The sequence below is a fragment of the Pelodiscus sinensis genome, chromosome 6, assembly GCF_052426305.1.
Source record: "Pelodiscus sinensis isolate ZL-2025 chromosome 6, ASM5242630v1, whole genome shotgun sequence".
Classification (NCBI taxonomy): Eukaryota; Metazoa; Chordata; order Testudines; family Trionychidae; genus Pelodiscus; species Pelodiscus sinensis.
Genome location: NC_143057.1, coordinates 32852262 through 32877108, shown reverse-complemented (window position 1 = coordinate 32877108; position 24847 = coordinate 32852262). Strand labels below are relative to the sequence as shown.

General features: G+C 41.2%; 1 protein-coding gene across 1 annotated transcript in view; it reads right to left on the bottom strand.

The window, feature by feature from the left end:
* The window catches only part of PGM5 (phosphoglucomutase 5), a 103659-nt gene that overhangs the window by 5334 nt on the left and 73478 nt on the right, over positions 1–24847 (bottom strand). The window contains exons 8-10 of the mRNA XM_075931677.2: positions 23690–23825; positions 22204–22387; positions 12358–12492 (exon numbers count right to left, since the gene is read on the bottom strand). Of these exons, the coding sequence (XP_075787792.1) occupies positions 12358–12492; positions 22204–22387; positions 23690–23825 (455 nt within the window). The remainder of the gene's footprint in view (positions 1–12357; positions 12493–22203; positions 22388–23689; positions 23826–24847) is intronic.

Here is a 24847-nt window from a genome sequence, read left to right as displayed (position 1 = left end):
CGCGTCTCCCTGGTCTGCTGGGGGAGGACGCAGCTAGTGCCCCCCCCCAGCAGACCAGGGAGATGTGGAGCAAAGCCCGGGGCCTGTGGTAGAGCAGGTGGGGCACTGCCGGTTGGTCCTGCAGCATCACTCCTTGGCGCTACTGGACCAACCCGGCAGCACCCGAGCTGCTCTGCCCCAGGCGTCCCCAAGTCAGCTGCTGCTGAAACTGACCAGTGGCTGACTACAGGAAGCCCGAGGCAGAGCTGCTCTGCCCCGGGCTTCCTGGAATCAGCTGCTGATCAGTTTCAGCAGCAGCTGACTTGGGGACGCCTGGGGTTCTTAAATTGAATCTGTATGTAAGTCAGAACTGGCGTCCAGATTCAGCCGCTGTTGAAACTGATCAGTTTCAGCAGCGGCTGAATCTGGATGCCAGTTCCGACTTACATACAGATTCAACTTAAGAACAAACCTACAGTCCCTATCTTGTACGTAACCCGGGGACTGCCTGTATTCTCGCAGGTGCTATAACTGTGCTTTTGTTTATAATAAACCTGGCTTGGCGCCTTTGCACCTCAACTGACTGTGTGGTCCACTGGGGACTCTCTCAGAGTCTGCTGCGCTGGCTATCTGGGCCAGGGCAGCACAGAGGGAGCATATGCACACCGCCAAGTGGTTATCATTTCACAAAGCAAGATACTTATCAGGACTCCACATCAGTGACCTCTGACCACAGCTAATTCTTTCTTGAACCCAGTTAAAGTATTAGACAAGTTCATGGGGAATGGGTCCATCAGTGGTCATTATCCAAGGTAATTAGGGACAGAACACCATGTTCCAGATATCCCTAAAGTTCTGGTGCTGGGACTGGCCCATACAGGCTGAACCAGTCAGTAAGTGCTCTGTTCCGTTCACTCCCTCTGACACTGGCCACCTTAGGAAGGCAGGATTCTGGGCTAGATGGACCACTGGTCAGACCCACTGTGGCCATTCTTATAAGAGAATGCTTCCATCTTGGGATTAAAAGCATTTTAATTCACACCAGATAATGTTTACAACTTATTTTATAGAAGTTCAAACATCTGCTTTTGTATTTGCTAGGCTTTTTTTCCCTGGTGATGGTAAGATGTATTTAGCGGCAGAGGGAAGCAGGGGGGACCTGTAAGACACTATGCCAAAACTTTTTATTTAGAGGGTCATCTCATCTTAAAATATACCCAAGTGAACATAATGGAAAAACTCCGAGACAAAGGACCAGTGTTGTTTACTCATACTGCCATCCGCACCAGCCCTTTTATTTCATCTCCTGTCAACCCACAGAAAAATAACAAAAACCCCACCCCCATCCATACTAGCCAGTTATTAAAAGAAAGTCACAGTGGGACAGAGATCCAATGTCAATCAAACAGTTATATCCCATGTATCTGTTGTACAGGATTTAGGGGCTTGACTTACTAATGGCCAAAATGACCTTTTAGTGTTTTCCATAATGTTAAGACCGTTACACAAACGCAGCTGCAGACTTCTAACCAGAGCAACATGCTGCAAGAACCAGAAGAACTCACCGTTCCGGAACAACTACTGATTCTTTTTAGGGAGAGATAGGCAAGGGTTAAAATATAAAAAGACAATCATAGGATGACTGAGGTTTGATATATGGAGCTACACGAAGATGGCCAATCTACAAGGTGCCTTTTCCCATTCCTAGCTCTGAAACTCCTCCAGAACTTTCTTCCCCACTTTGAACTCTCTTTCCCCTCAGCTGTCTGCACCCCAGATTTCCTATCTTTGAAGAGGGGTTACAGTACTTCCCTAATGAACAGAGACATTGTGAAGTTTCATTATTGCTTGGCTAATGCTTTGAAAGTGTAAAGAACTGCAAGAACTAAGTATTACCCTTATGCTACACTTGGTCTTGCAGCCCAAGCCATAGAGCAGCATCACATTCTTCTTCATGTACTTTAAAACTATTCCTAGACGAGCTCTTCTCTGCTAAATCACTGCACTACGCTAGTGCAGGAGCAAGTTCCCCTTGTGACTCACACACACACCCCCCTCGAGAAGCCACACACACCTCTAGAAGCCCCACCCCCCCACACCTCTCTAGAAGCCAAATCAACATACATATGATGTATTACTCAAATGACAGAAGAATTAAGGCATGGACTAAACAAACATATAAAAACTAACCCTAATACTAACGTTACTAGCTGTATTATACAGCTTGCCTTGTGCTATACGGATGTCTCCTGCAGTGCTTGTCTCATGGTGCTAACTGTACACAAACACACCTATACAAACAGATTCTCACTTGACCTTGCAGGGCTTGGGAGAAGTGGTGCCAAAAAAGAAGTTTTTGGCAGTTTGATTTATGGTGCACTAGAAGCTCTAAACAACCTGGCTGACCCTGGATACTCCACAGCACTGATGAGTCGTAACCTACAAGAGTTCAAGCTCTCCAAGGCCGCTGAAGGCATTGCGCTTGACTTCAACAAGCAGATGCACTCAGTGACTGAGCACAGGGAGTTGACATCTCTACTGTCTGAATGTTCTTTCAGCTGACGCAAGGACAGTGATAATAATGGTGATCTCAAAGGTCAGAAGACCAACTGTTCTTCCCTTAGCTGGAAATAAGATGTTCATGTAGGGTGGGAAGGGCAGTGCTAGAATGTAAACTGAGTACGACTTGGAACCATCTGACTTTGCAAAGCATTCCTCTTCTTTCATATTTTCAAACAAGGACTTAAGGTCTAGGATTAATGAGTCCATATCCATATTTCAGGAGCTCTTTTATAATCATTGTCAGAAGATGTATTTTTAAAATCTGAGTGCGAAAAAATAATTTGGAAATGCTTTTTTTTAGGTTTTAAACTATCCTCATTGAGGCACACTGCAAGGTAATCTATTGCTGCATCAGAAGCTGCATTATTTGAATGACACAGAAAATGCTGAATTATCAAAAAAGCATGACCAGACAGCTGAAAATGTCCGACCTCTCACTGATCCTTTTGAAAAGTCACATATTTAATAGTAAGTGAAAAACTTCAACCATTCCGTACATTTTAATATTTAATCGTATCCTTACTATATTATTTTATATGTTGCTTCAAAACGCCAATAGAAAGGAACATAATTATTTAATTTTAGTATTTCTTAGAATTATTGCTATAACTTAGTACATGGAGACTAGAGAAACCTGTTGTTTCACCCTATTAAATTCCATGGAACTTTTCTCATTAGGTTTCTTATTTGAAAGAATTCTCTTTTACAAGAAAAACAAAACACATACAAATTCTATGGTTGGGTGCTGCTGTCTGATTTTTCTGTAGCAAAGCATTTAGGTCATGTATGTCCCGGTTGTTCTATATTTGTACAGAATCTGGCACACTGTACCCCAGATCCATAACTGCGGCTCATAGGTGCAAATTCAGTACACATAATAAATGTGAATAAAAACTGGCAGATAACTGTTTTTGCTGCATTGTATAGTGTGCATGCTCTGTATTACACCACCTGGACACTGATGTTTTAAACATTTTATTAATCATCACAGCAAATAAGAGAGATTCTGCATATGAACTAAAATGTTTTCCCTTTCGATTTAAAACCTTATGCAACTTTCATACCCAAGAAGTTAGGCAAAGGACAGGTACATATTAGCCTTCTGTCATGATTTCTTCACAGGCAATAAATAGGGGCAAGTCAGAAACTGAAGCTACTTGTGAACAGAAGAGTCACTAAAACCTAATTTTAATTATATCACATACTCACTCAATTGATCTGTTATCCTTTTCACTTAAGTTAAATTTAGCATAACCAATTGCTTGGTAAACATAAGGAAAAGAATGTGCCATACATAAAAGTCCAAAGTTCTAGATAAAAGTAAGCATGCACTGCTAATGGCTATTTAATGATAAAGAATAATCTGGCAGATGCCGCCTCGTGACCGGCTAACAAAAGCCAAATAATTGGTCTTCAGGGTCCATATCCTTAAAGGCATTTAGGCACTTAACTCCCCATTCAACAGGGAGCTACCTGGTTATTAGCAAGCCAAGAAGCAATCTCAGTCATTTTATTTCACAGGGACTGCATGCTCACTTTTATCTTGAACCTTGGAATTTTAGGTCTCAGTACATTTCATTATTCTTGTTTTATCCCTTGGACTTCTGTGTATTGGCATCTTTCATTTTTCTTGCTTAGTAAACATTTAGTTAAAATACATTTAACCTTGGTGAAAAGTATAAATCGATTGAATGGGCCTGCTGTACTAAAATAAAATTTTAATGACTCAAGTTCACGGATAGCTCTGTTTATCAATCACACCTTTTTTTTTTTTAACTGGTGCAAATGAGACTTTTATTACCTGTTCTTTTGCCTAGTTACAAGGGTACAATCATTGAAGCTATAACCTTTGAAAAGGAAGCTATAGATGTAAAAGGCTAAGAGGCTGGAAAGGCAACAGACCATCCTGACTGGCAAACAGTCAGCATGTTAGGGGCATAGCTAGAGCCTTCTTCTGCTCTAGCTAGTCTGAGCTGAAGAAATGACTCCCTGAGATCACATCCAGTTTGGATAATTTAAAGAGTGCCAGAACTTGTGTAGTGATAGAAATGTAGCCGTGTTAGTCTGGGGTAGCTGAAGCAAAATGCAGGACAATGTAGCACTTTAAAGACTAACAAGAACTTGTGTAGAATGAGATATCAAAGCAGTGAGCCAGTTCACAGTGAACTCCTGCTAGCTGTACCTATATAATTCTAAGCAATTTTCTTCCAAATGTACCATTTCAATAGCATGAAACTTTGGCAGTGGAAGAGCAGAACACTTATGACTTCTGATGATCTTGAAAGTGAGAGATTGCAAATGTCATTGTCATAGTCAAACATAACTATGATGATAACGTGAGTCCAGACCTTCTGGGAACTCTTCAAGATCAGCAGTATTTATTTGTCTTCAATATTCTAAAGAATGCGAAGACCAATTGGTAATTATGTCACAAAAACATCTAAAAGGCAAAGACTGGAACTTGATAGGAAAGTTGCAATCATCTTTTATGTTGACATCGTTTTCAATGTAGCACAAAATTAGAAATTTAAAGATATGACTGAAGCACTTCACCATGGATACATTATTCCAGACAGATTTAAACACACAGTTCTTTTACCAGATGCTACTAATACATAATTAGAAGAAACACTAGAGGACGGACTCTAAAGAATCAGAACACTACAAGTTGGTTCAGACATCAGAAGCGACTCAATTACAGCTAAAAGGATTTCTTCTTATTGCTTCTGGTGCTATACCTAGAAAGAAAACTGCAGAATATCAGACTGTATCCAAGTTACTGTAATGCTATCTGAGAATTCAAGTAAAAAATACAAGAGTTATAAGCTCCTTTGTCATCTGCTCTGACGACAAAAATGAAATGGAAAATATGAGAAGTTGTCAGGTGCAGGCAAACTAAATTTCTGACAGAGTTGCTCTGTTCCTTGTTGAGACAACACCACCACCTAATGGCCCTAAAGCACACTGCAGAAATTTAAAAATCCTGCAAATATCAGCCTCCTCCTGGTTGATGGATTTTAAAAGGATCTCAACTAGAGCTAAGGCAACATAAAAAGTAAAAAGTTTCAAAGTTCAAAAATTTGTTATGAGCTCAATTCTCAATAATATGGTGCAAAACTCTCCAGATGACTCTCTCTCTTTCTCTCGGAGGATGCTGAAGTTTGCAGTGAAGTTTTTGATCAAATCTTAACACCCTTATGCATAACAAGGGAATTTACAAAGATACACTCAATTTATGAAAGCAATTAAAAAGGTTTCATTAGAACCGACAGATTACTGACTGAGGATACTACTATCCATAATTCGGAAAAAATCAGGATTGATTTAACAAAGAACTTAGAACCAAACAAGGACGAGAAAACATATACAGGCAGTCCCCGGGTTACGTACAAGATAGGGACTGTAGGTTTGTTCTTAAGCTGAATCTGTATGTAAGTCGGAACTGGCGTCCAGATTCAGCCACTGCTGAAACTGATCAGTTTCAACAGCGGCTGAATCTGGACGCCAGTTCTGACTTACATACAGATTCAACTTAAGAACCCCAGGCGTCCCCAAGTCAGCTGCTGCTGAAACTGATCAGCAGCTGATTCCAGGAAGCCTGGGGCACAGCAACTCTGCCTCGAGCTTCCTGTAGTCAGCCGCTGGTCAGTTTCAGCAGCGGCTGACTTGGGGACGCCTGGGGCAGAGCAGCTGGGGTGCTGCTGGATGTTCAGATGACCTTGAATTCTAACAAGATTTTTTTTTATAGAAATGAAACCCTTCACACAGACTTGGTGAATCTTGGTAATATGTACATAGAAATATGTAAATGGAATCTGGGATTGATAATAAATATTTTCATCTCAGTTTGAATGCTGCTTATCAAAAGAAAAGTGCACTGTCTGGGACGAGACTGTAACAGGAGAAGAGAAGCAAAAACGTGAAACTTCAGAACATTTGGAAGGTTAGGTTGGTTTGAGTGGGAACACAGACATCTGGATGTTTATGAGTCTTATTCAAACTAGCTGAACATCATGGATCTGTAAAGCTCAGCTGAAAAAAAGAGTCTCAAGATTACAATACTCCTTGCTCCTGGTAAAAAACACGAAAATTGTCTCGTGGTGTTTTGAATGTTCTATTTCTGATCTCAGCTGCAATTTGTATGTGCTGAAACATGTCCCATTGAAAATGTTCAACTTTTTTCAAAATAAATTTTTCAATATCAAAACGCACAAAAGGCTTGATGAGAGGATTGGCTGCCAATGCTAGAAGAATTGGCCCCAAAGATGCATATGAAATTCAGGCTAAGTAGGAAATGCAAATACACTAAAACAAAAATGAACATTCTCCGGTCTTGTTTGCCCTTTAAATCCCTGCTGATCACCCACACAGTAACTGAAAATAGATAGGAAATATTAAACAGCATTTACAACAAAAATGATTAAAGGTCTAGAAAACATGAGCTGTTAGGCAAGGCTGAAGGAATTAGGCTTGTTCAGTTTGGAAAAGATGACAGAGGGGATGTGATAGAGTTTTTCAGGTATCTAAAAGGGTGTAAAGGAAGAGGTGGGGAATTGTTCTACTTGGCCTCTGATGATAGAACAAGAAGCAATGGGCTTAAATTGCAGCAAGGGAGATTTAGGTTGGACATTAGGAAAAAATTCCTGTCAGGATGGCTAAACACTGGAATAAATTGCCTAGGAGGTTGTGGAATCACCATCTCCGGAGATATTTAAGAGCAAGTTAGACAGACATCTATTACGGATGACATAGACTGTGCTTGGTCCCTCAGGGTGTGTCTAGACTACATGCCTCCTTCGACGGAGGCATGTAGATTAGCCAGATCGGAAGAGGGAAATGAAGCCGCGATTAAAATAATCGCGGCTTCATTTAAATTTAAATGGCTGCCCCGATCTGCCGATCAGCTGTTTGTCGGCAGATCGGGGGAGTCTGGACGCGATGCCCCGACAAAGAAGCCTTTCTTCATCGACACAGGTAAGCCTCGTGAAACCAGGCTTACCTGTGTCGATGAAGAAAGGCTTCTTTGTCGGGGCATCGCGTCCAGACTCCCCCGATCTGCCGACAAACAGCTGATCGGCAGATCGGGGCAGCCATTTAAATTTAAATGAAGCCGCGATTATTTTAATCGCGGCTTCATTTCCCTCTTCCGATCTGGCTAATCTACATGCCTCCGTCGAAGGAGGCATGTAGTCTAGACACACCCTCAGGGGATTGTACTTGATCTCTGGAGGTTCCTTCCAGTTCTAGTATTCTATGATTCTATGAAAATACCTGTTTTTGTTTTTAAATGGACAGTCACACACTACTAATGCATCTGAAAACAAGCTCTAGATTAAATGCCTACATCTACCAGTAGACGGCACTTTAACCCATGTACGGTCACCCATATTAACATGAACTAGCTTTGTGAAGACAAGAGCAAACTACTGTGTACACAACAGGTCATTCTGCTGCAGCTGTTGCAAAATGAGATGCAACTCCTTCAAAACAGATGGCTTTTCTTTTTCTGCCCAGCACCAAACAGCATACATTAAAACTATCCATGAGTACTGTGGGAGTTGGATTACCAGGAAGATGACTATTTCTTTTATAAGAACGGCCATACTGGGTCAGGCCAAAGGTCCACCTAGCCCAGTATCCTGTCTGCTGATGCCAGATGCCCCAGAGAGGATGAACAGAACAGGTCATCATCAAGTGATCCCTCTCATGTCATCCATTCCCAGCTTCTGACAAACAGAAGGACACCGTTTCTACCCATCCTGTCTAATAGCCATTGATGGACCTATCCTCCATGAATTTATCTAGGTTTTTAACCAAATTCAAGTCTTGGTCTTCACAACACCCTCTGGCAAGGAGTTCCATAGGTTGACTGGAACTCTACAGTTCAAATTCAACCTGGATCAATAGTGAAACAAAATTGCTTCGTCTAAAAAGTTCAATAGGCTGTAGAAAGCCAGCTGGTAGTTCCAGTGGTCCATATCACTGTAAGTGGCTATGCATGGAAATGGACCTATTCCCACCTCCAGAGTTAGCTTTTAGAACAGAGATGACACACATTGGCAAGGCTTCAAGAGATGCCTGTGCTGTCCTTCCCCCATGGTGGCACAGGTCCAGTGAATTGTCATGATGATGTTCATCTCCAGTTCTCTCAATCTGGTATTTTCACAAACTCTTAACTTCACTTAGAAATTTGAGACTTTCTATTGATTAAAAAATGTTAAGTGTTAAACATTAAACATTCACTTTAGAACATTTTTTAAAAGAACACAAACTGAAATCCAGCTCAGTCCCTCTCTCCCTTCGTCTTACTTGCCTTAAAACAGCTAATATTGAACAATTCATTGTTACAGAAGTGATTCCATTATAAGGAGCACTTTTGCCTTTTGTAATGAAGAGGGTCAGATAGTTTAATTAATTCAGAATGGAAGACTGGCAGAACATTCCTTATTGTTTCCTAGTGTCCTTTACAAAGCACTAAAGAATAAATCATTTAACGTGTGTGCGTGGGTAAGCACTCTTTTTGTCAGGATGCGTTAAGACAGGAAATATGGTCAGACGTGTGTTTATTTCATAAATTACTAAATGTCCATGATAGATCTCTCAGATGTGTCCGGAGTGGAAACCAACAGTTAGCCCTGTCGCCTCCACTGACGTGTTTTCGCTTTATTTAGACTCTGCTTACAAAGGGCAACCAACCATGTTTAACACCTATGTGTGTACACAGTTTAATTACAACTGTTACCAATCTGTGCTATTACCAAGTTTGGCTGGGCAGCATGGAAGGTGTCACAATGGTGCTTGATCTTTAGTTTTTCCCTCAGTTAAAACACATGTATTAGTCCTATATACCTGGGTGGCTAAATCATGTCATATCCTGAGTTGGACACAAGCACAGAGTGATGTATTTTCAGAATAAAATTTGCAAAAACCTCTGTGGAGAGAGAAGACCATTTTGTTGATTATTTTAAAACAGAATGTTTTGCAGAAATAAAACAGCCTTAAAAGAAGCTTTAATTTTATTGTCTCAACTAGAAACTTTTATAGATTAAAAACATGATCAGATTCTGTTCTAGTGATGTGTTGCATTATACAGAACTTGTGGGTTTTTTTCCCTTGGGAATTTTGATAATGTGCTTTGAATTCCCTGTAATGATTGAGAGGAATGATAGCCATACGATAGTTAAGACTAAAGCTACTCAACTCATTATAAATCTAGTTATCAACCCCTTTTTATTCAACAAAATGAAAAATCTGTCCCAAAATGCACAAGCTTGTATCTCATCCTAAGGCAGAGTCTTCTTGGAAAGTTTGAGAACTGTAAACAAAGTATAATACTGAGCTTTTTTGGAAACAGCTGGACTACAATGAAACCCTCTCAACTTAAATTCCTCTTTAGAAAACTTTTTTGATTATAATTAAGAGATGACTCTTGGACTACTACAAATTTCTCCCTTATAAGGAATCCTGAAGTCGCTTGGACTCTGGCATCTGTGCCTCCCAACTGTACTTTTATTGTGAGGAATCACTGTGACACACAGGCTATGAGATCCCCAGTCAATCTTCTTGACAAGGAATTATTTTTTGAAATGTTGATTTATAATTCTAATCTGATTGCTAGAAAAAAATTCAGCAGAAGCTCAAAGATATCTGGAGTTGTCTTTAAACACTAAAGCTCATGCCTGCCTCTCTCACCTTGCCCTGCAATGCAATAATTAATTAATTAATTAATTATTATTACAACAAAACACTACAGGTTGAACCTCCCTGGTCCGGCACCCTCGGGATCCAATCAGTCCTGGATGAGAGATTTTGCCAGACCAGGAGAGGTCATTTCTAGCCTCTCTGCCACCGGCCCCAACAGCCCTGACCCAGCCCACGGCAGCTCCCCACCTACAGTCAGTCCCGCTGCCCTGCCGACCCTGCTGGGCACTTGCACACTGGAGCTCCTAGACCACTGAGAAGCTGTGCACCGTGGCTCTGGGCCCCATTGGGCAGCCATGTACTGTGGGTCCCAGCCTCACTGGACCACTGCTGCTACTACTCAGGCTCCCAGCCCTGCCAGGCATCCATGCACAGGGTCTCCCAACCTCTCCCCGCCCCTCCCGGGCAGCTCTGTTGCCACATGCCGGGCAGTTCTGCTGGGAGGTCGCTGAGGGCAGCCTGCTGCTCTGCCAGCCCTGCAGGGCTCCCTGCTGCTGGTCTTCCACCAGGACACTCTGGTCCTGCAACATCTGTGCTGGCCCCCAAATGTTGCCAGACCAGAGTTCTGGTTTAGAGAGTTTCAACCTGTATATTCATATTGCATTGGCACTTAGAAGTCTCAGCCAGGTTGGTGCCTCATTGTGTTAGACACTGCACAAATATATGGCAAATGACAGCCTCAAAGAGCTTATAATGATGCAAATTTAAGTTTCCAATGCTTTAGCAATAGGGCTCTGTCTGTCATGAAGGTCTCAGAAGTCACAGATTCCATGACTTTCCAAGACCTCTGTGACTTCTGCAGTGGGCAGTGTGGGTCACTCACATCTACCCAGAGGGGCCAGCTGCTCAAGTGGCTGCTAGAGCAGATCCACTGCCAGCCCCTCAAGCAGCCAGATGCATCAGTACTGCTGGAGCAGTTCAGGCAGCCCTGAGAAGCTGGCCCCAAAGACTGCCCAAGAAGCAAAAAGTGCATCTGACTTCAGGGACGTGCTTAGCAGCAATCCCGGGGGTGGTGGGAGCAGCTGGAGCACCTATCACTTGGTGCCCCTTCCAGCAGCAGAGATCCCTGGTCCCCTCCAAGCAGCAGCCATTTCCAGGGCCCCCCAAAGCAGTGCCCCTCTTGCTCCCAGCAAAGATTTAGTTAGGGGTATATAGTGCCAGACATGGACAGATCACGGGCCATGAATTTCTGTTTATTGCCTATGACCTGTCCATGACTTTTACTAAAAATACTAAGGCTAAATTGTAGCCTCATTTATAAACACAGCTAAAGGAGCATCACAAGTGTCTAATTTTGGGAAGGATAGGAAAAAAGGCAGAAGACCCCCAGCCTCAAATGTATCCCATGTTAGTCGGCATCTGCAAAAAAAACCCAAGGCGTGTGGGGCACCTTAAAGACTAACAGATTTATCAGGACATAAGCTTTCGTGGCCAAAGACCCACTTCAGATGAATTGGGATGGAGTTTACAGAGGACACGTTTGAGCAGGAGAGGCTTCTTTGGCACAGGGATATTAAAGACAAGTATCACAATGTACATGCACAAGGAAATACGAGCCATAATTCTGGCATTTCCTAACTTGCAACTGCTTGATTCTGCATCCGTAACGTTCTCTTACTGTAGATTTTGGTGTGTAATTTTCAATGGGTTGACTAATTTAAGAGTTTAATAATTCACAGAAGTATCATACTATTACTGCTACCTTTCCCTTTGCCCTCTCCGCTGGGCTGGCTGGCACTCATCTGGGGGCATCCACCTGCCTTCTATAAGTTGCTGAATGGTCTTAGTTTACATAATCACTGTGTAGCAGTGTTACTGCTGTAACTCTCCTGCTCCTATTGTTGCCTCTAGAGCTGTTTTCTTCAAAGTTGAGGAACAAGCTTTCCAAATCCAAACCCAACCTCCTTGACACTTCATGGCACAGCACCAATATAATGTATTTGCCCTGACACCATATTCGGTATGCTTTGCTTTTAAGCAAGAAAAAAACCCTGACATTTTATTTATTCGATCCCTTTTAGAGCACTGGCCATTGGCCTAGACCATGGCCTTACCACATCAAGAAATGACACTTGGCGGTTTTTCCAAAGTTTAAAGTGGTGTTCACGGACTTACCTGTGATTCCTTGCCATGTTTGTTAGGATCCTTTTCATAGCTTTCTGCATAGATCCTGAGGGTAGCTCGCACACTGCTAGAAGCACTAAGTCTGAAGACAAGCCTCGAAGCATCTGAAAAAACAATTCGCAGTCCCTGCAAAAAGAAAGAATAATATGTAAGTGGCAGCAATGACTTTACAAAATTATAATCTATTGCTTTCAAATGAAGAGGCAGCAAAAAAAGATGGATTATCTTGGTTCTGGTTTGGATCTCTCTTGTGTGACATCAGGCAATGTACTTAATCACACTGAGCCTCAGTTCCCCATCTGTAAAATGGAGATAATAATACTGCCTTTCTCCCCCCCCCTTCATACTGTCTGTTTAGACTGTAAACTCTTCAGGGCAAAGGTTCCCTCAACTAATGAATGTACTATGCTGAGCACGGAAGTATCCAGTTGCTACAGTAAGAACAGCAACAGCAGCTGTAGTGATAAAATGATACACTTTAACTGCTGGCTTTCTGCTGCTGCTGCTTTGTGGAAGCTGTTTCTCTCTTATGTGCCAACATTACGGTGATAATCCAATGGAACATCATGATGTATAATAGCAAATCTTCAGGTGACATATTAGGCAGAAGCAAAGTGAGCATGAGAAAGCTCTAGGATCCTGGAACCAAAGGAAAACAGTCAGCAGAGTAAACAACATATTTTCATACCACTCAAGGAATATGCATGAAGGTGTGGTTATGAGTGTCCCAGGGCAAGTCTACAAGGAGACACTCAGGACATTGATTCCACAGTAACTGAAGTTGTGACTGTAAAGTGTATTAGTTAAAGCTCATCAAACTTCTGTTTGGATGCTCACAGTCAGATTAGTTCACTTTAGCTGCAAATGTTCTCTCTCTCTTTCTCCGTACCATTGCTAATTTGTAGAACATGGATATCATCAGGCATTCATCAGGAATCTCAAATGCAAGGTCAACATGTTAGATATACACTAAAAATGGCAACATATTTCTTGATTTCATCCTGGTAGCTGGGTTTTGTGCTATAAGTGGGAAAGAATGGGATTGCCTCATTCCATTAGTTCTCGGAGATTTATGTGACTACCTTGTGCAACAAATCACTCCCCTGTGGAAGTAGAGATGGAAAGGGAATGCAGACACCAGAGCTCTTACTGTGGGAAACTATCACTATGCATATTGATGAAATAAAAACTGAAGCCTTTGTGCAAAAATTACATGACTGTAACAAGGAATGTTGAATTAGAGGAAACTCAGCACTTTGTCACTCAAAGCCTTCCCAGTAGGTTAATAGGGACCTAACTTGAAGATCAATTAACTAGATAGAGCTACAGCTGAGGGGCTAATTGGAGGGAGAGGCAATCTCAGCACTTGGGAGCGTACAAGTTGAGAGGAAGCAAGTGCCGAGGAGAGAGCTAAGAGCCTGAAGACAGAGGTAGGTAAGGACTGACTGCTGCTAGTTCTGTTCCCTTCCCCAGAAACAAGTGGATATACTATCTGGGGAGGCACTATGTAAATAGTCCTACAGAGGGTATCCGGGAGGAATAACAAAACGAAAGAGGGCGGTGGAGAAGGAGATCTGAAATGAAGTAGTGTGTGAGTAAGATCCAAAAGGATTCACAAGGGATCACCCCAAGACAAGGAACATTTGAAACAAGTACTTCTGCATCTGGGCAAAGAACTGGGAAAAAGAAAACACAAGGCGAACATTGCAAATTGATAGAGCAAAACAGCGTAAATAAGAAATGCCGGCCAACAGTGATAAAGGAGCTTTTCCATAACTTTTATAAGAAAATATACTATTGACCATGGTCATAATCCTCCAGCCCAAGCCATAAGACGATGCTTGTTCGTTGTCCAGATCAGAGGTTGAAAAGAAAGCAGAGGATAAAAAGTGAAAAGATCAAGGCCAGAAACCACACTTGGCCACTCATAAGATATAGTGACACTGAGGAATTAGTGACTGAGAACTTGTCTACTTGTACAGCGCTGCACCTGCTAGCTACTCGACCTCCCCGAGAGGTGGTAGCTATGTTAACAGGAGAAGCCCTCCTTGTTATCGCTGGGTGTTAGGTTGGTATAACACTGTCACTCAGGCCATTTTTCACATGCATGAGCAATGCAGTTATACCTATATAAGTTAATGTACATCAAGTCTGAGCCAATTACAGTTTCTACATTAAATGGAAATATAGGAAGTGTGCAAGTCCCTCCTCACAAGCACTCATCCCTCCAAAAGATACCTCTCTCAGTTATCAATTCTGTGGCAGCCAATTTTTAAATTATTTCCAGCTACTGCCCCTCCGTGTTTTAAGAATGATTCTTCTCTCAGCTGCTCCAGCCAAGACTTTGTGGTGTTAAGCATTAGAGTCGCCGTGTTTAAAAGCACATTTTTAATTTAACTGCTTATGGAATTCAGTTTAGGGTGCTATAGATAGTCTAACAAACAAAACACTGAGGGTTTAATCATAAATCACATGAAACTGAATATTGTAACATTAGCTTCAGGGGGTAGCCGAGTTAGTCTGTAACAAGAAAAACGTTAAAAAATGACAAATAGTCTTGTAGCACCTTAAAGACTAACAAAACATGTAAATGGTATCATGAGCTTTTGTGGGCACAACCCACTTCTTTTCCTGTCATCCAAGATTGGATCTGGACTTCTAATAATCCCGTCATCTGAGGAAGCAGGTTGTGCCCATTAAAGCTCATGATACCATCTACATGTTTTGTTAGTCTTTAAAGTGCTACCAGATGATCTTGTTTTTTATTAAGTTTTTTAGTTAAATTATGTTCTCCACTGGAATAAACCTTGCATATGATGTCAGACTGTAGGCAAGAAAGCTTTCAGATGGCTGATTTTTATTTCTGAGTCAAGATGGTTTTCTTTTCCTAGAAAATAAGTGGTTTCTTTCTTATTGCTCCTATTGCATACCACTGTGCTCTTTGAGTGAGACAGCTGGAGACCTCGCTCCCTTTTTAGGACCATTTTTACTTCAATGGAATTCCACCAGTTTTCTAGATTTACAGCAGCATGAGGGCTCGAGATGAAAATCAGGTTGAGAAACTCAGATTCCACCAATCCTTCCCCCACCCCAGTTTTCTTCTACTCATTGCACATGTTCAGATAAAATGCAGATGTAGATACATCCACGGTAAAAGCGGTCTGGACTCTCTTAGGCAGAGCTTGCAGAGCAGGCATTGGGAGGAGGCAGAAGAAAAAGAAAATACAGGCTGGACCTCTCTGGTCTGGCACCCTTGGGGCCTGACCGGTCCTGCATGAGGGTATTTGCCAGACCAGAGAAGGTTCCTAGCTACTGGTTACCCAGACCATCTTCCGCCTTCCCCCTTCCACCCGCTGCCAGCCCCAGCCACGCCCCCTCCCCACCAGACTGCCGGACTGCCCGGTCACAACCCCGCTATCGGAGCTGCCGTGTTCCTGGCCCTGCTATCAGAGCGGCCACAGCTGCCGTATCCCTGGCTCTGCTACTGGGGCTGCCCTTGCCCCAGCTGCATTACTGGGGCTCCATCGTGGGTCCCAGCCGCAGCCCCACCAGGCTCCAAGCTGTCAACCCTCTTGCCACTGGGGCTCCCAGCCAGGAATCCCTGATCCAGAAACACCAGTAGACCTAACGGACCACACATATCGCCAGATGAGGGAGTCCCAGTTTTGGGAGTTCCAACCTGTACGGAAATTTAGGACAAAAAGGCCCTGAAAACAGTACCATTTACTGAGCGGAAAGTGCGCAGGGAAAGCTACTTGTTTCATCTGACCTAGGGGGGTAAGGTTATTCAGAATTCAGAGAAGAGAAATGGCATTTGACTCTTCTACTAATTAAAGCTTGCTTTATAAGCCAGAGATACTAACAAAACAGAGCTCCAACATGATAAAATATGAGTGGAACATTTTTGTTTTTTCAGGTATGTGCTGAAGCATTTCTAGCACCATATAAAGAATTGTTTGGCTGTCACTTGCCATTAACACTAGAAAATATGTAATAGGAAAAAAATCCTACCTCAGTAAAGGGTTGGATGAGATGATCTAATAGGTATTTTCCATATCTAATGTGTGATTCTACTAATAATCATTTTGACTACTACTACAAACGTCCAATTTTTCAAGTTTCAGAGCAATGTTTATTCACCTTGTATTCTCAGTATATACAATATATGGGAAGAGAAAACAAATAGCTAATGTTAAGAAAAAAAGGTTTAAAGTGGGCTAGTCCAATAGCATGGGAATTTCAGGAAAGTGTAGCACTGTAGCCATTTGTTTTCTTTTTTGGAACCTAAATGCTTCTTGGCTGCCTTCAATTCTATTAACATGAGAAAGAGAACAGATTAAAGAAATCTTTGCATGACTGGGCCTGCGTTTTGGAAGAATGTCGGCTACAGAACAAGATGGGTAACGTTATTGTCATTTAAATGTTCTAGGATCCAAAAGCCCAAAAGTGCCCAAAATATTTTCAGAAAATGACTAAAAAGGGACCATGAGCAGCATCCAAGATAAGGTACAGGTTTAATTCCAAGAAATGTTTACAAGTATTGTTTTGCGGCATTCAACCAACTCTACTAACAGCCAGCATGACTAGGCTAGTAAGTCTGCTCAAATAATATCCGCACACACAGCATCTTTGTGTGGCAGCAACATCTTAGAGGAATGACTGTTTCATTTCACACAAGAGCCGCTGAAAACTCATTCACTCATTAAATCATGGTCTTTGTAAGAAAAAGTACTTAAACATGCATCTGAAACAAACTGCTCCCCCAACTTCCGAGCCTTCTGATAACGTAGTACTTCTCATTCTCAGATACACATCTCCCTGTATTTTACTTCCTATGCTATTTCCCAGCTCTTTTCTTCCTCATTTCGTATTTCCTGGTGATAGATGTTTGACCATACAGACACTCCCAAATGGAGGAGGAGGACAACAGCTGACACATCTCTAGAAGACTAGAATTCCTGCTGCACAGCTGAGAATACTCAAGACAGAGGTAGTACAAAGGAACACCATGGTCTACTTCTTAAAACAACAGGGTTATATGCCAGGGAGAAATCATTTAATAAGGAACAACAACAGTCCTTAGATACTGATTTTCAGCATCAAACTAGAGGTGACCTCCAAACTGAATGATTCCAAAAAACTCTGAAGTATATGTGGTTTAGATCTAGCCTTTGGCCTCATTAGTTATTGTGAAATCTTGATCCCAAACCCTGTCTCTGAACTGTGCAGGGTGGCTCTAGAGCTGACAAAACTGTCACTCAGAAAGCTCATAGAAAATAATAAAAGAAGCTGTTCAGCTTTGATCCATCCCTTTGATTTTCTAGAACCTCACTCCTATTGCATCTGGCATGCCATGAATGGAAATATTTATTAACAAATCATTGTCACTAAATGAAATGTGAAACGCGTGAACTTGAAAATGTTGAAGTTTGCAGCACATCTTTCTGTAAAAATGAACAGTGAGTTTCCCACTTCTTATAAGACAAAATTCTAAAGGGGACTGGAGTTTGTTTTTAATAGATCTGAACTTTAATTAGGAAAAAATATTAATAGGGTGGAAATAAACTGATTAAATAAAGTACAGAGTACGTACTGTGTTATTTTCCTTCCTAACATGAGGTGAATTGGCTGATATTTTGCTGTAAATCCAATTGTCTATTATTATTATTGATTATATATTATTTCCCAAATTGAATAAAAGACAAAATGGAAACATTCCTCTACAATGTAGTCTTTATAGTCTAAAAGAGAAAAAGGACAAAGAGGATAAATTGGGAAATTCAGAAGATGGAATATTTTTCTGCTATAATAAGGAACGATTTATTATTGTGATCAGTGAGAAACTTGTGAGAAACAAGATGAGTTGATCACTTATAGGAGGAAGGAGCTATACAAGACTGAATGTAGTTTTCACATTGAATATCTATGGACATTTATTATAGGCATTCTAAACAGGCTAATGGATGTATCTGAGCTGCATGGAAAGTGCCACAATGCTAAATTTCATGGCTAAAAAGCTAATAAAATATGAAAAAATTAACTTTGTAGATAGTATAACATGTTGGTTTCAATGACCTAGCAGATGGGAATCTTTCCTAATGGAGGAGATCTTTAAAGGCACTGCAATTGCCTTTCTAGCCATGCATGAATAAGGATCACCCTTTACTGTTCACAGAAGTAATGGAGGTGCAAGGGCAGCTTTGTGCTATGCTGTGCTAGAAGAGCTGGCTTTAAAAAAAATTATATATCAGAAAGCAATCTGGCCTCTGTCAGCTCCTAAAGCCACTGGAGCCAACTGTTTCCTGGCATACAGTGTAACCGACTGAATCAACAACATGACTTCCTGTAGTGCCTCTGAGTTCCTTGAAGAAGATCCCATCCAATGCAATGCATATACCAGAAGAGAATTTGATCCACTCGTTTTGGAGCAGATGTGACAAGAGGCAAGCCTTGGTGCGTAAGTGGAATTAAAACAGACTTCACAGAGATCAGCATTCTTGTATTACATTCCTGTTACATTAACCATTAATTTCTAGTATTCATAAAGCTTTCTGAAGATTGAAATGGCTACCTATGTGATAACTATTATTTGCCATATTTCGTATCATGCTTGCAGTTAAAGGACAACACAAGCAAGATTCAGGCATGCAAAGCTATGAGTATGATTCAGTTTAACATTTTGAAGCACTATTTAGAGGTACAGTAGACTTCCCAAAGGTTCCGGATTAACGGACCTAGGTGGTGCCGGATTATCAGGAGGTACAGTATATACTTTATATAAAGTGTTTTTAACCCTTTTTATTGTACATACTGTACAGTATACTGTAATGTTTTTGTTTTTTTAACCCTTTTTTACCCTTTTCGCTCAGTTCAACTGCTGCCTTGTGACTCGTTTTTTGCTGAAGTTCACTCACTAGACTCTTGCCATTTGATACCGGACTATCGGGAATGCTGTACAATTGGAGTTTTACTGTATGTAGCTATGTCAGCAAAGCAAATGGCCCGGTACCAATAAAGTACAAGTATAGTCTCTCTCTCTTTCTCTCGCTTTCTCTCTCTCTCTCACCTCCCCCTCTCCCCATAAAATGGCTGTAGTTTTACTTCCAAGTATTATGCACTAATGTGGTTTTATTTGTTCCTCAGCTGACACTTGAATGTTCCAAACGCACAGCAGATAGCACTGAATATTTTTACAGGAAAAAACCTTATCTCTGGTGCAGCACTGAAATATCATTCTGAGCAGTTTGGGCTTACATGTGGGCATGCGAATGAAAAACTTTTTCCAACTTTTCCAATGTCTGCTTCCTGACTACTGTATAAACTTGAAACTAAAAAAACACCCTAAACTGCATGGATAACCTTTTCCACTTCTGAAACAAAGACAGGAGTAGGAAAACATTCACAATCAGTTCACAGATTTCTAATGAAAAAGGATTAAGAGTCTAATCGAAATAAATCGATTAGACTCTTATCAGTGTGGATAATTTACAAATCAGTGTGGTCAAATGGTGTCTGTTTTCCTCAGCAAAGATTTAACACCAGAGCACAACTGGTTTGAGTTCTTATGCCAAAACCTCATTGTCAGGGAAAGGTCGTGCAGCACCCAGCAGAACGGGATACCATCAGAATATAAATGTTTACTACCACCAATTTTTTCTACAAAACACACTACAGTACATTTATCAGTTTATTATTGCGCCATATTATAAGATACAATTCCAAAAAGAAATTAAATTCTGCAATACATTGCCCTTGCTTTACCTGTGTTTGCTCTGTTTTGTAAAATAGCTAGTTAGTGAACAATCAGCTAATGGTTAGCTAGTTGTCCATATCAATTAGTGAGGTTCTACTGTATCTCTCTCCTTTTATATCTGGAGAATAAAACTAAGTCCCCAACTGAAAGAGCTTACGTTCTAAATAAATTAGAAAATGTTTGCCAATGGAAAAGATGTGCTTGGCCAATTTTGTGGAAACCTGTTCAGAGGCCATCTAAAAACTGGACCACTACTGTTTCTTTTGTTGTTTTATAGCAGGTCCTTTCTAAAAGAAATTGGTTAGAAAATTTATTCTTATTGCAACTGTAGGACAGAGCTTTTTGACAAAAAAATAAGGGAGGAAAAGGACACTGAAAATCACAAGTCAGTTTTTTAAAATGGCAAAGGCGACAAGTTTATCATTCCTGTGATTTTCCAGTAGGCCTGGATATGACAACAGGCATGTATCATGTTTCGCCAGCAATACACAGAAAAAGTAGGTCAGCAGCAGGTGGATTCCTTCTATCCAGAATGGCATGACAATAGTTTCAATAGACTGAAGTAGGATTTGCAAGGAACTGGTCAGATCCTGATGATTCACAAACTACAAATGTTAGGACAATCTATACTTTGGTTGATCATGTAGCTGGACTATATTTGCAATACCCCTTCAGGATTTTTTTGGTAAAATTCTATGCAAAGTCCCTAGAGGTTAATTATTTCCACAGAAGTTCTATGGAACGTGACCATAAATATAAAACTCCTAATGTGTTGTATCAGGAGACTGAAAGCACAAGACTGGTATGAGCTATAAAAATTAATGTATTTTTATAAGATCCAATGAAGATGTTCCTTCATCTTACTTTATAAAAATCTATTAACTCAATGCTGAACAGCTGGGGGAAAACAAATCTCTGCAAGATGTAGCAGTAAAAGAAGAGTTAAGTGTCAAGGTCATGTGATAGTGAGAAAGATCAAGAACCAAGCAACTGATCAGCAGGGAAGAACATTGGTTGTAAGGTCAGTATCCATGGCTGGATTGTTCCACAAGCTAGTCAAATCAAGAAAAAGTGCTGAAGGAGGTATATGCAATATAAAATGATGAGCATATTGTATGATATATACAAATATACGCTGTGGTGTGTGATGATCTGATTATATATATTAAGAGATAGTATTTTTAGACATAAGAAAACGGTTAACATTTGAAGAACAAAGAGAAAATGGCAATGAAGAGGAAAGCCCAGAATAAGAATGCTTACCGAAAATTAATCTCAAAATGGATTATTTTTAATCTAGATAAGAGAAAACCATGAAAAAATATTTAAATAGGAGTCACAGTCTGTATTCACAGTTACTCTTTAAACAAATTTTCACCAAGAAAAAATACATTTCCAGTACTGGCTATGTCATGAGTTTAATAGAGCAAAACATTTAGTCTAGACTGTAGTTTAAGGCAGTGGTGCGCAACCCATGGGGAGTCGTGGCTGTCTTCCGGGGGGAGAGGGTGGAAGAGAAGGAGAGGGTTGTAGCGCTGGGCCAGCTGCCTTTTTTTCCCCTGGCGTGGCAGGCGAGCGGAACAGCATTTAAAGAAGGGGCCGCTTCCCCCCCACAACCAATTTTCCTGGGGGCTGCACCAGGCAAAAGGTTGTGCACCACTGGTTTAAGGCAGCAGATGTCTTCAGGTTGAATTGGAGTAAGGAAGGATTTTCATTTCTTCCTGACACCATGCTTTGTTCTTTGGCAGCCTACTTTGCCAAGCTCCACAATGTTGGCAACATTTTCCCTTGCCATCCCACACTGACTCACTGCTATCAGTGCTGCACACTGAATGTAAGTTAACTGGTTGTTTCATTATCACATATTCTTAAATGGGGAAAAAGTACTGCTATGTGCCAACAAGTATGTTCCACTAACCAAAGAAAATCATGATTCTACAAGTGAAAAATGATTATTACCTCAAGGACAGGGAAAAAAAACCCTATAAAAGTAGTGTGCATCACTGTAACACGTTATGGTTCCTCTCTCCCGCCACATATCCACCCCATTATCTTTGAAAAGATTACTCTTGTTACTTTCATACCTGTCTTTTGGTCACAGTGCCATCTACGGGATCCATATATTCAAAGCTGTCTGCTTTTTCCACTTTGTAGACGTTGTTCCCAACAGCAAACTGCTGATTACTGAATGATTTATCAATGATCAAAGCCTCCAGATCTCTCATTACAAAATATGCTGTTCTGGGTTCCAAGGCTTCATAATCAAATCTTTCATGTAGGAATAAACGAAAAGTAATATGAAGAAATATGTAAGCTTCACCTGGTTTTCACAGAGTATGAGATGCTCACAATTAGTAATCTATTGCAGACATGGAAAACGAGGCATGCAACTGAAGTGCCTAGCACAAATTAAAACTATTCTTCCATTTACTTACACACTTTTATGCTCCTAAATCCTCCTTTCTATGAAATGTGCAAATCTGTCAATTAAGTTTAAAAGAAAACTGTGCGCCCTAAGTGATTAATGTACTTACATGCTTAAAAGACATGTCCACCCTCAACCCCTCTCCCCCTTGATAAGTCTGTGCTCTTTTGTTGGGCCACTAAAACAGTCTGTACACTGGGTAGTCTCAAAAATCATGTTCTGCTGGGACCCTGGCATTAGCAGCAAAGAAATTAACAATAAAAGAGAACAAAGTTATTGGGTCTTGCCTTCTGCCCACTCTTGGCTGCTCTTAGTGTTTCTCTCTCAGGATTGCTCAAACCACACACTGAATATTTCCCTTTCAGAATGCCACTCCCTCCTCCTCTCTTTTCAGTTGGGATAGCAAACCACCTGCCTCAGTGAGTAAGCAGAACCCACTTAGAAAATATATGATATACTCCTACATTTGGAGTTGTTCTTAGCAACACCAACAATTTGCTTTCAGACAACGTTGTTTACCCAGAGAAATTAGTGACATGCCATATAAATACCACTCCACTGATATGTAGCCAACTCTGGGCTGGCAGGACAGCAACTAATTGGCATACTGCATGGACAATAGGCAAGGAGGGAGAAAAGGAACTTTTCTAAGCAACAAAACATTTTATGGGTTTCTTAAACTCTGCAGGGTAAATTTCCTCCTGGACAGAGGGCCAGCACAAGACCTATACATCGCATGAGTCCCACTTAAGCCCTATTTTGAGAATGTAAGTAGGAGTCTGAAGTGCATAGACCTTGAGCAGGACCAAGGATTTCACTCCTAATAAAAAGCAGGCAGGATGTTGGTCCTGTCAAAAAGGCCCACATGCCATAGCGTGTTCAACACTCTATTTATCTATCTCTGGAAAATGAAGAGCTGAGTAAACCTTGCTGGGATTGTAACTTATGCTTCAAGTTAAAGCTGACACTTAGACCGCAAATGTCCCTAGGAACACTGTTTAGTCTACAGCAGATTTATGTTCTGTGCACACACACACCTGAAGTGCTGCAAAACACATTTCACTACTAACAGCAACAAAGTTAAACAAGCCAAATGTGCCCCAAAACTGCGCTAAGGACATTCTGTGTTTCATAATGATCCGTACCTGCAATAGTAGTGACGGCCAAATTTTGTCCAGTGATCTCTGACAATCTCTTCCACACTTTGCTTTCGAGCAGCTATGATTGAAAGCCAGACTAGCACAGCCCAGAGTCCATCCTTCTCTCGGATGTGGTCAGACCCTAAAGAGAAATGAGTAATGCGCCCTTATTAGCAGGTACACTAAGGAAGATGCAAACAACAGTTCCAGACAAGAGAATCAGAATTCATATCTGTTTGGGATTTTTTATATACAGTAAAACAACAAAACAGACAGACATTTTCCTGGCAGCCAAAGTAATTGTTTTAAAGGTAGTAAGGAGGAAGGACACGGACACGGACACGGACACGTCAGAAACTACATTACTAAATTCAACAAAATATGGGAAATTACTTGGCTACAGAGTATAAATGTCATTACATTCTTAACCATTGTGATTCCTGCTCATCAGTGTCCAGGGTGACCTACATAACTGAGACTGTTTCAAAAAAATGCGGAATCATATGTGCCAACTCCCAGTTATTAAGCAGCGTATTCCAAATTACAGAGTTCAGCTGCATCTCCTCACTTCCCCAGATGTTAAAAAATGCCCTGACATCTGCCTTGGGCCAACTTTCACCATGTTTCTTCTGAAATACATACCCACAGCAGGTAGTTTATGCAGAAATTGCAGGAGAGTAGATACTGGTGAGAATGAGCATGCGATGAAGTCTCAGAAGCATGCAGCTTATTTTTACACAGAAAATGTGACTTTATGCCATACTACAGAGACTTGAAGAGGAAGACAAAGCCAAGCAATGCCCGGGGAAGGTGGTGCTAGGACTAACTGCAGAATGGCAGCTATGTCATGTCACCACTCGTTGTGTACGCAGACCCTGCACCGAGACTGTTAATGGCGCAGCGGTGAGGTTTGCTCAGAGCAGGAACAGTCACATATGAAGTTCTGCCTCCTTTAGGATATCATTGCATAGTCTAACCTGCTTGCCCTAATTATCCAGCCATGAGGGCGGCTGTGTGGACAGTTTGCCTGAGGGAAATTCCATGTCGCTGAAACACATTCAGCAAAATCCTCCAACCCAAAAGCCAGACAGAGAAAAAGCGAACATTGCCCGTGTGAAAAGGAACACACATCCTGCAATGTCAAAATTAGTTTGCAATGTTACT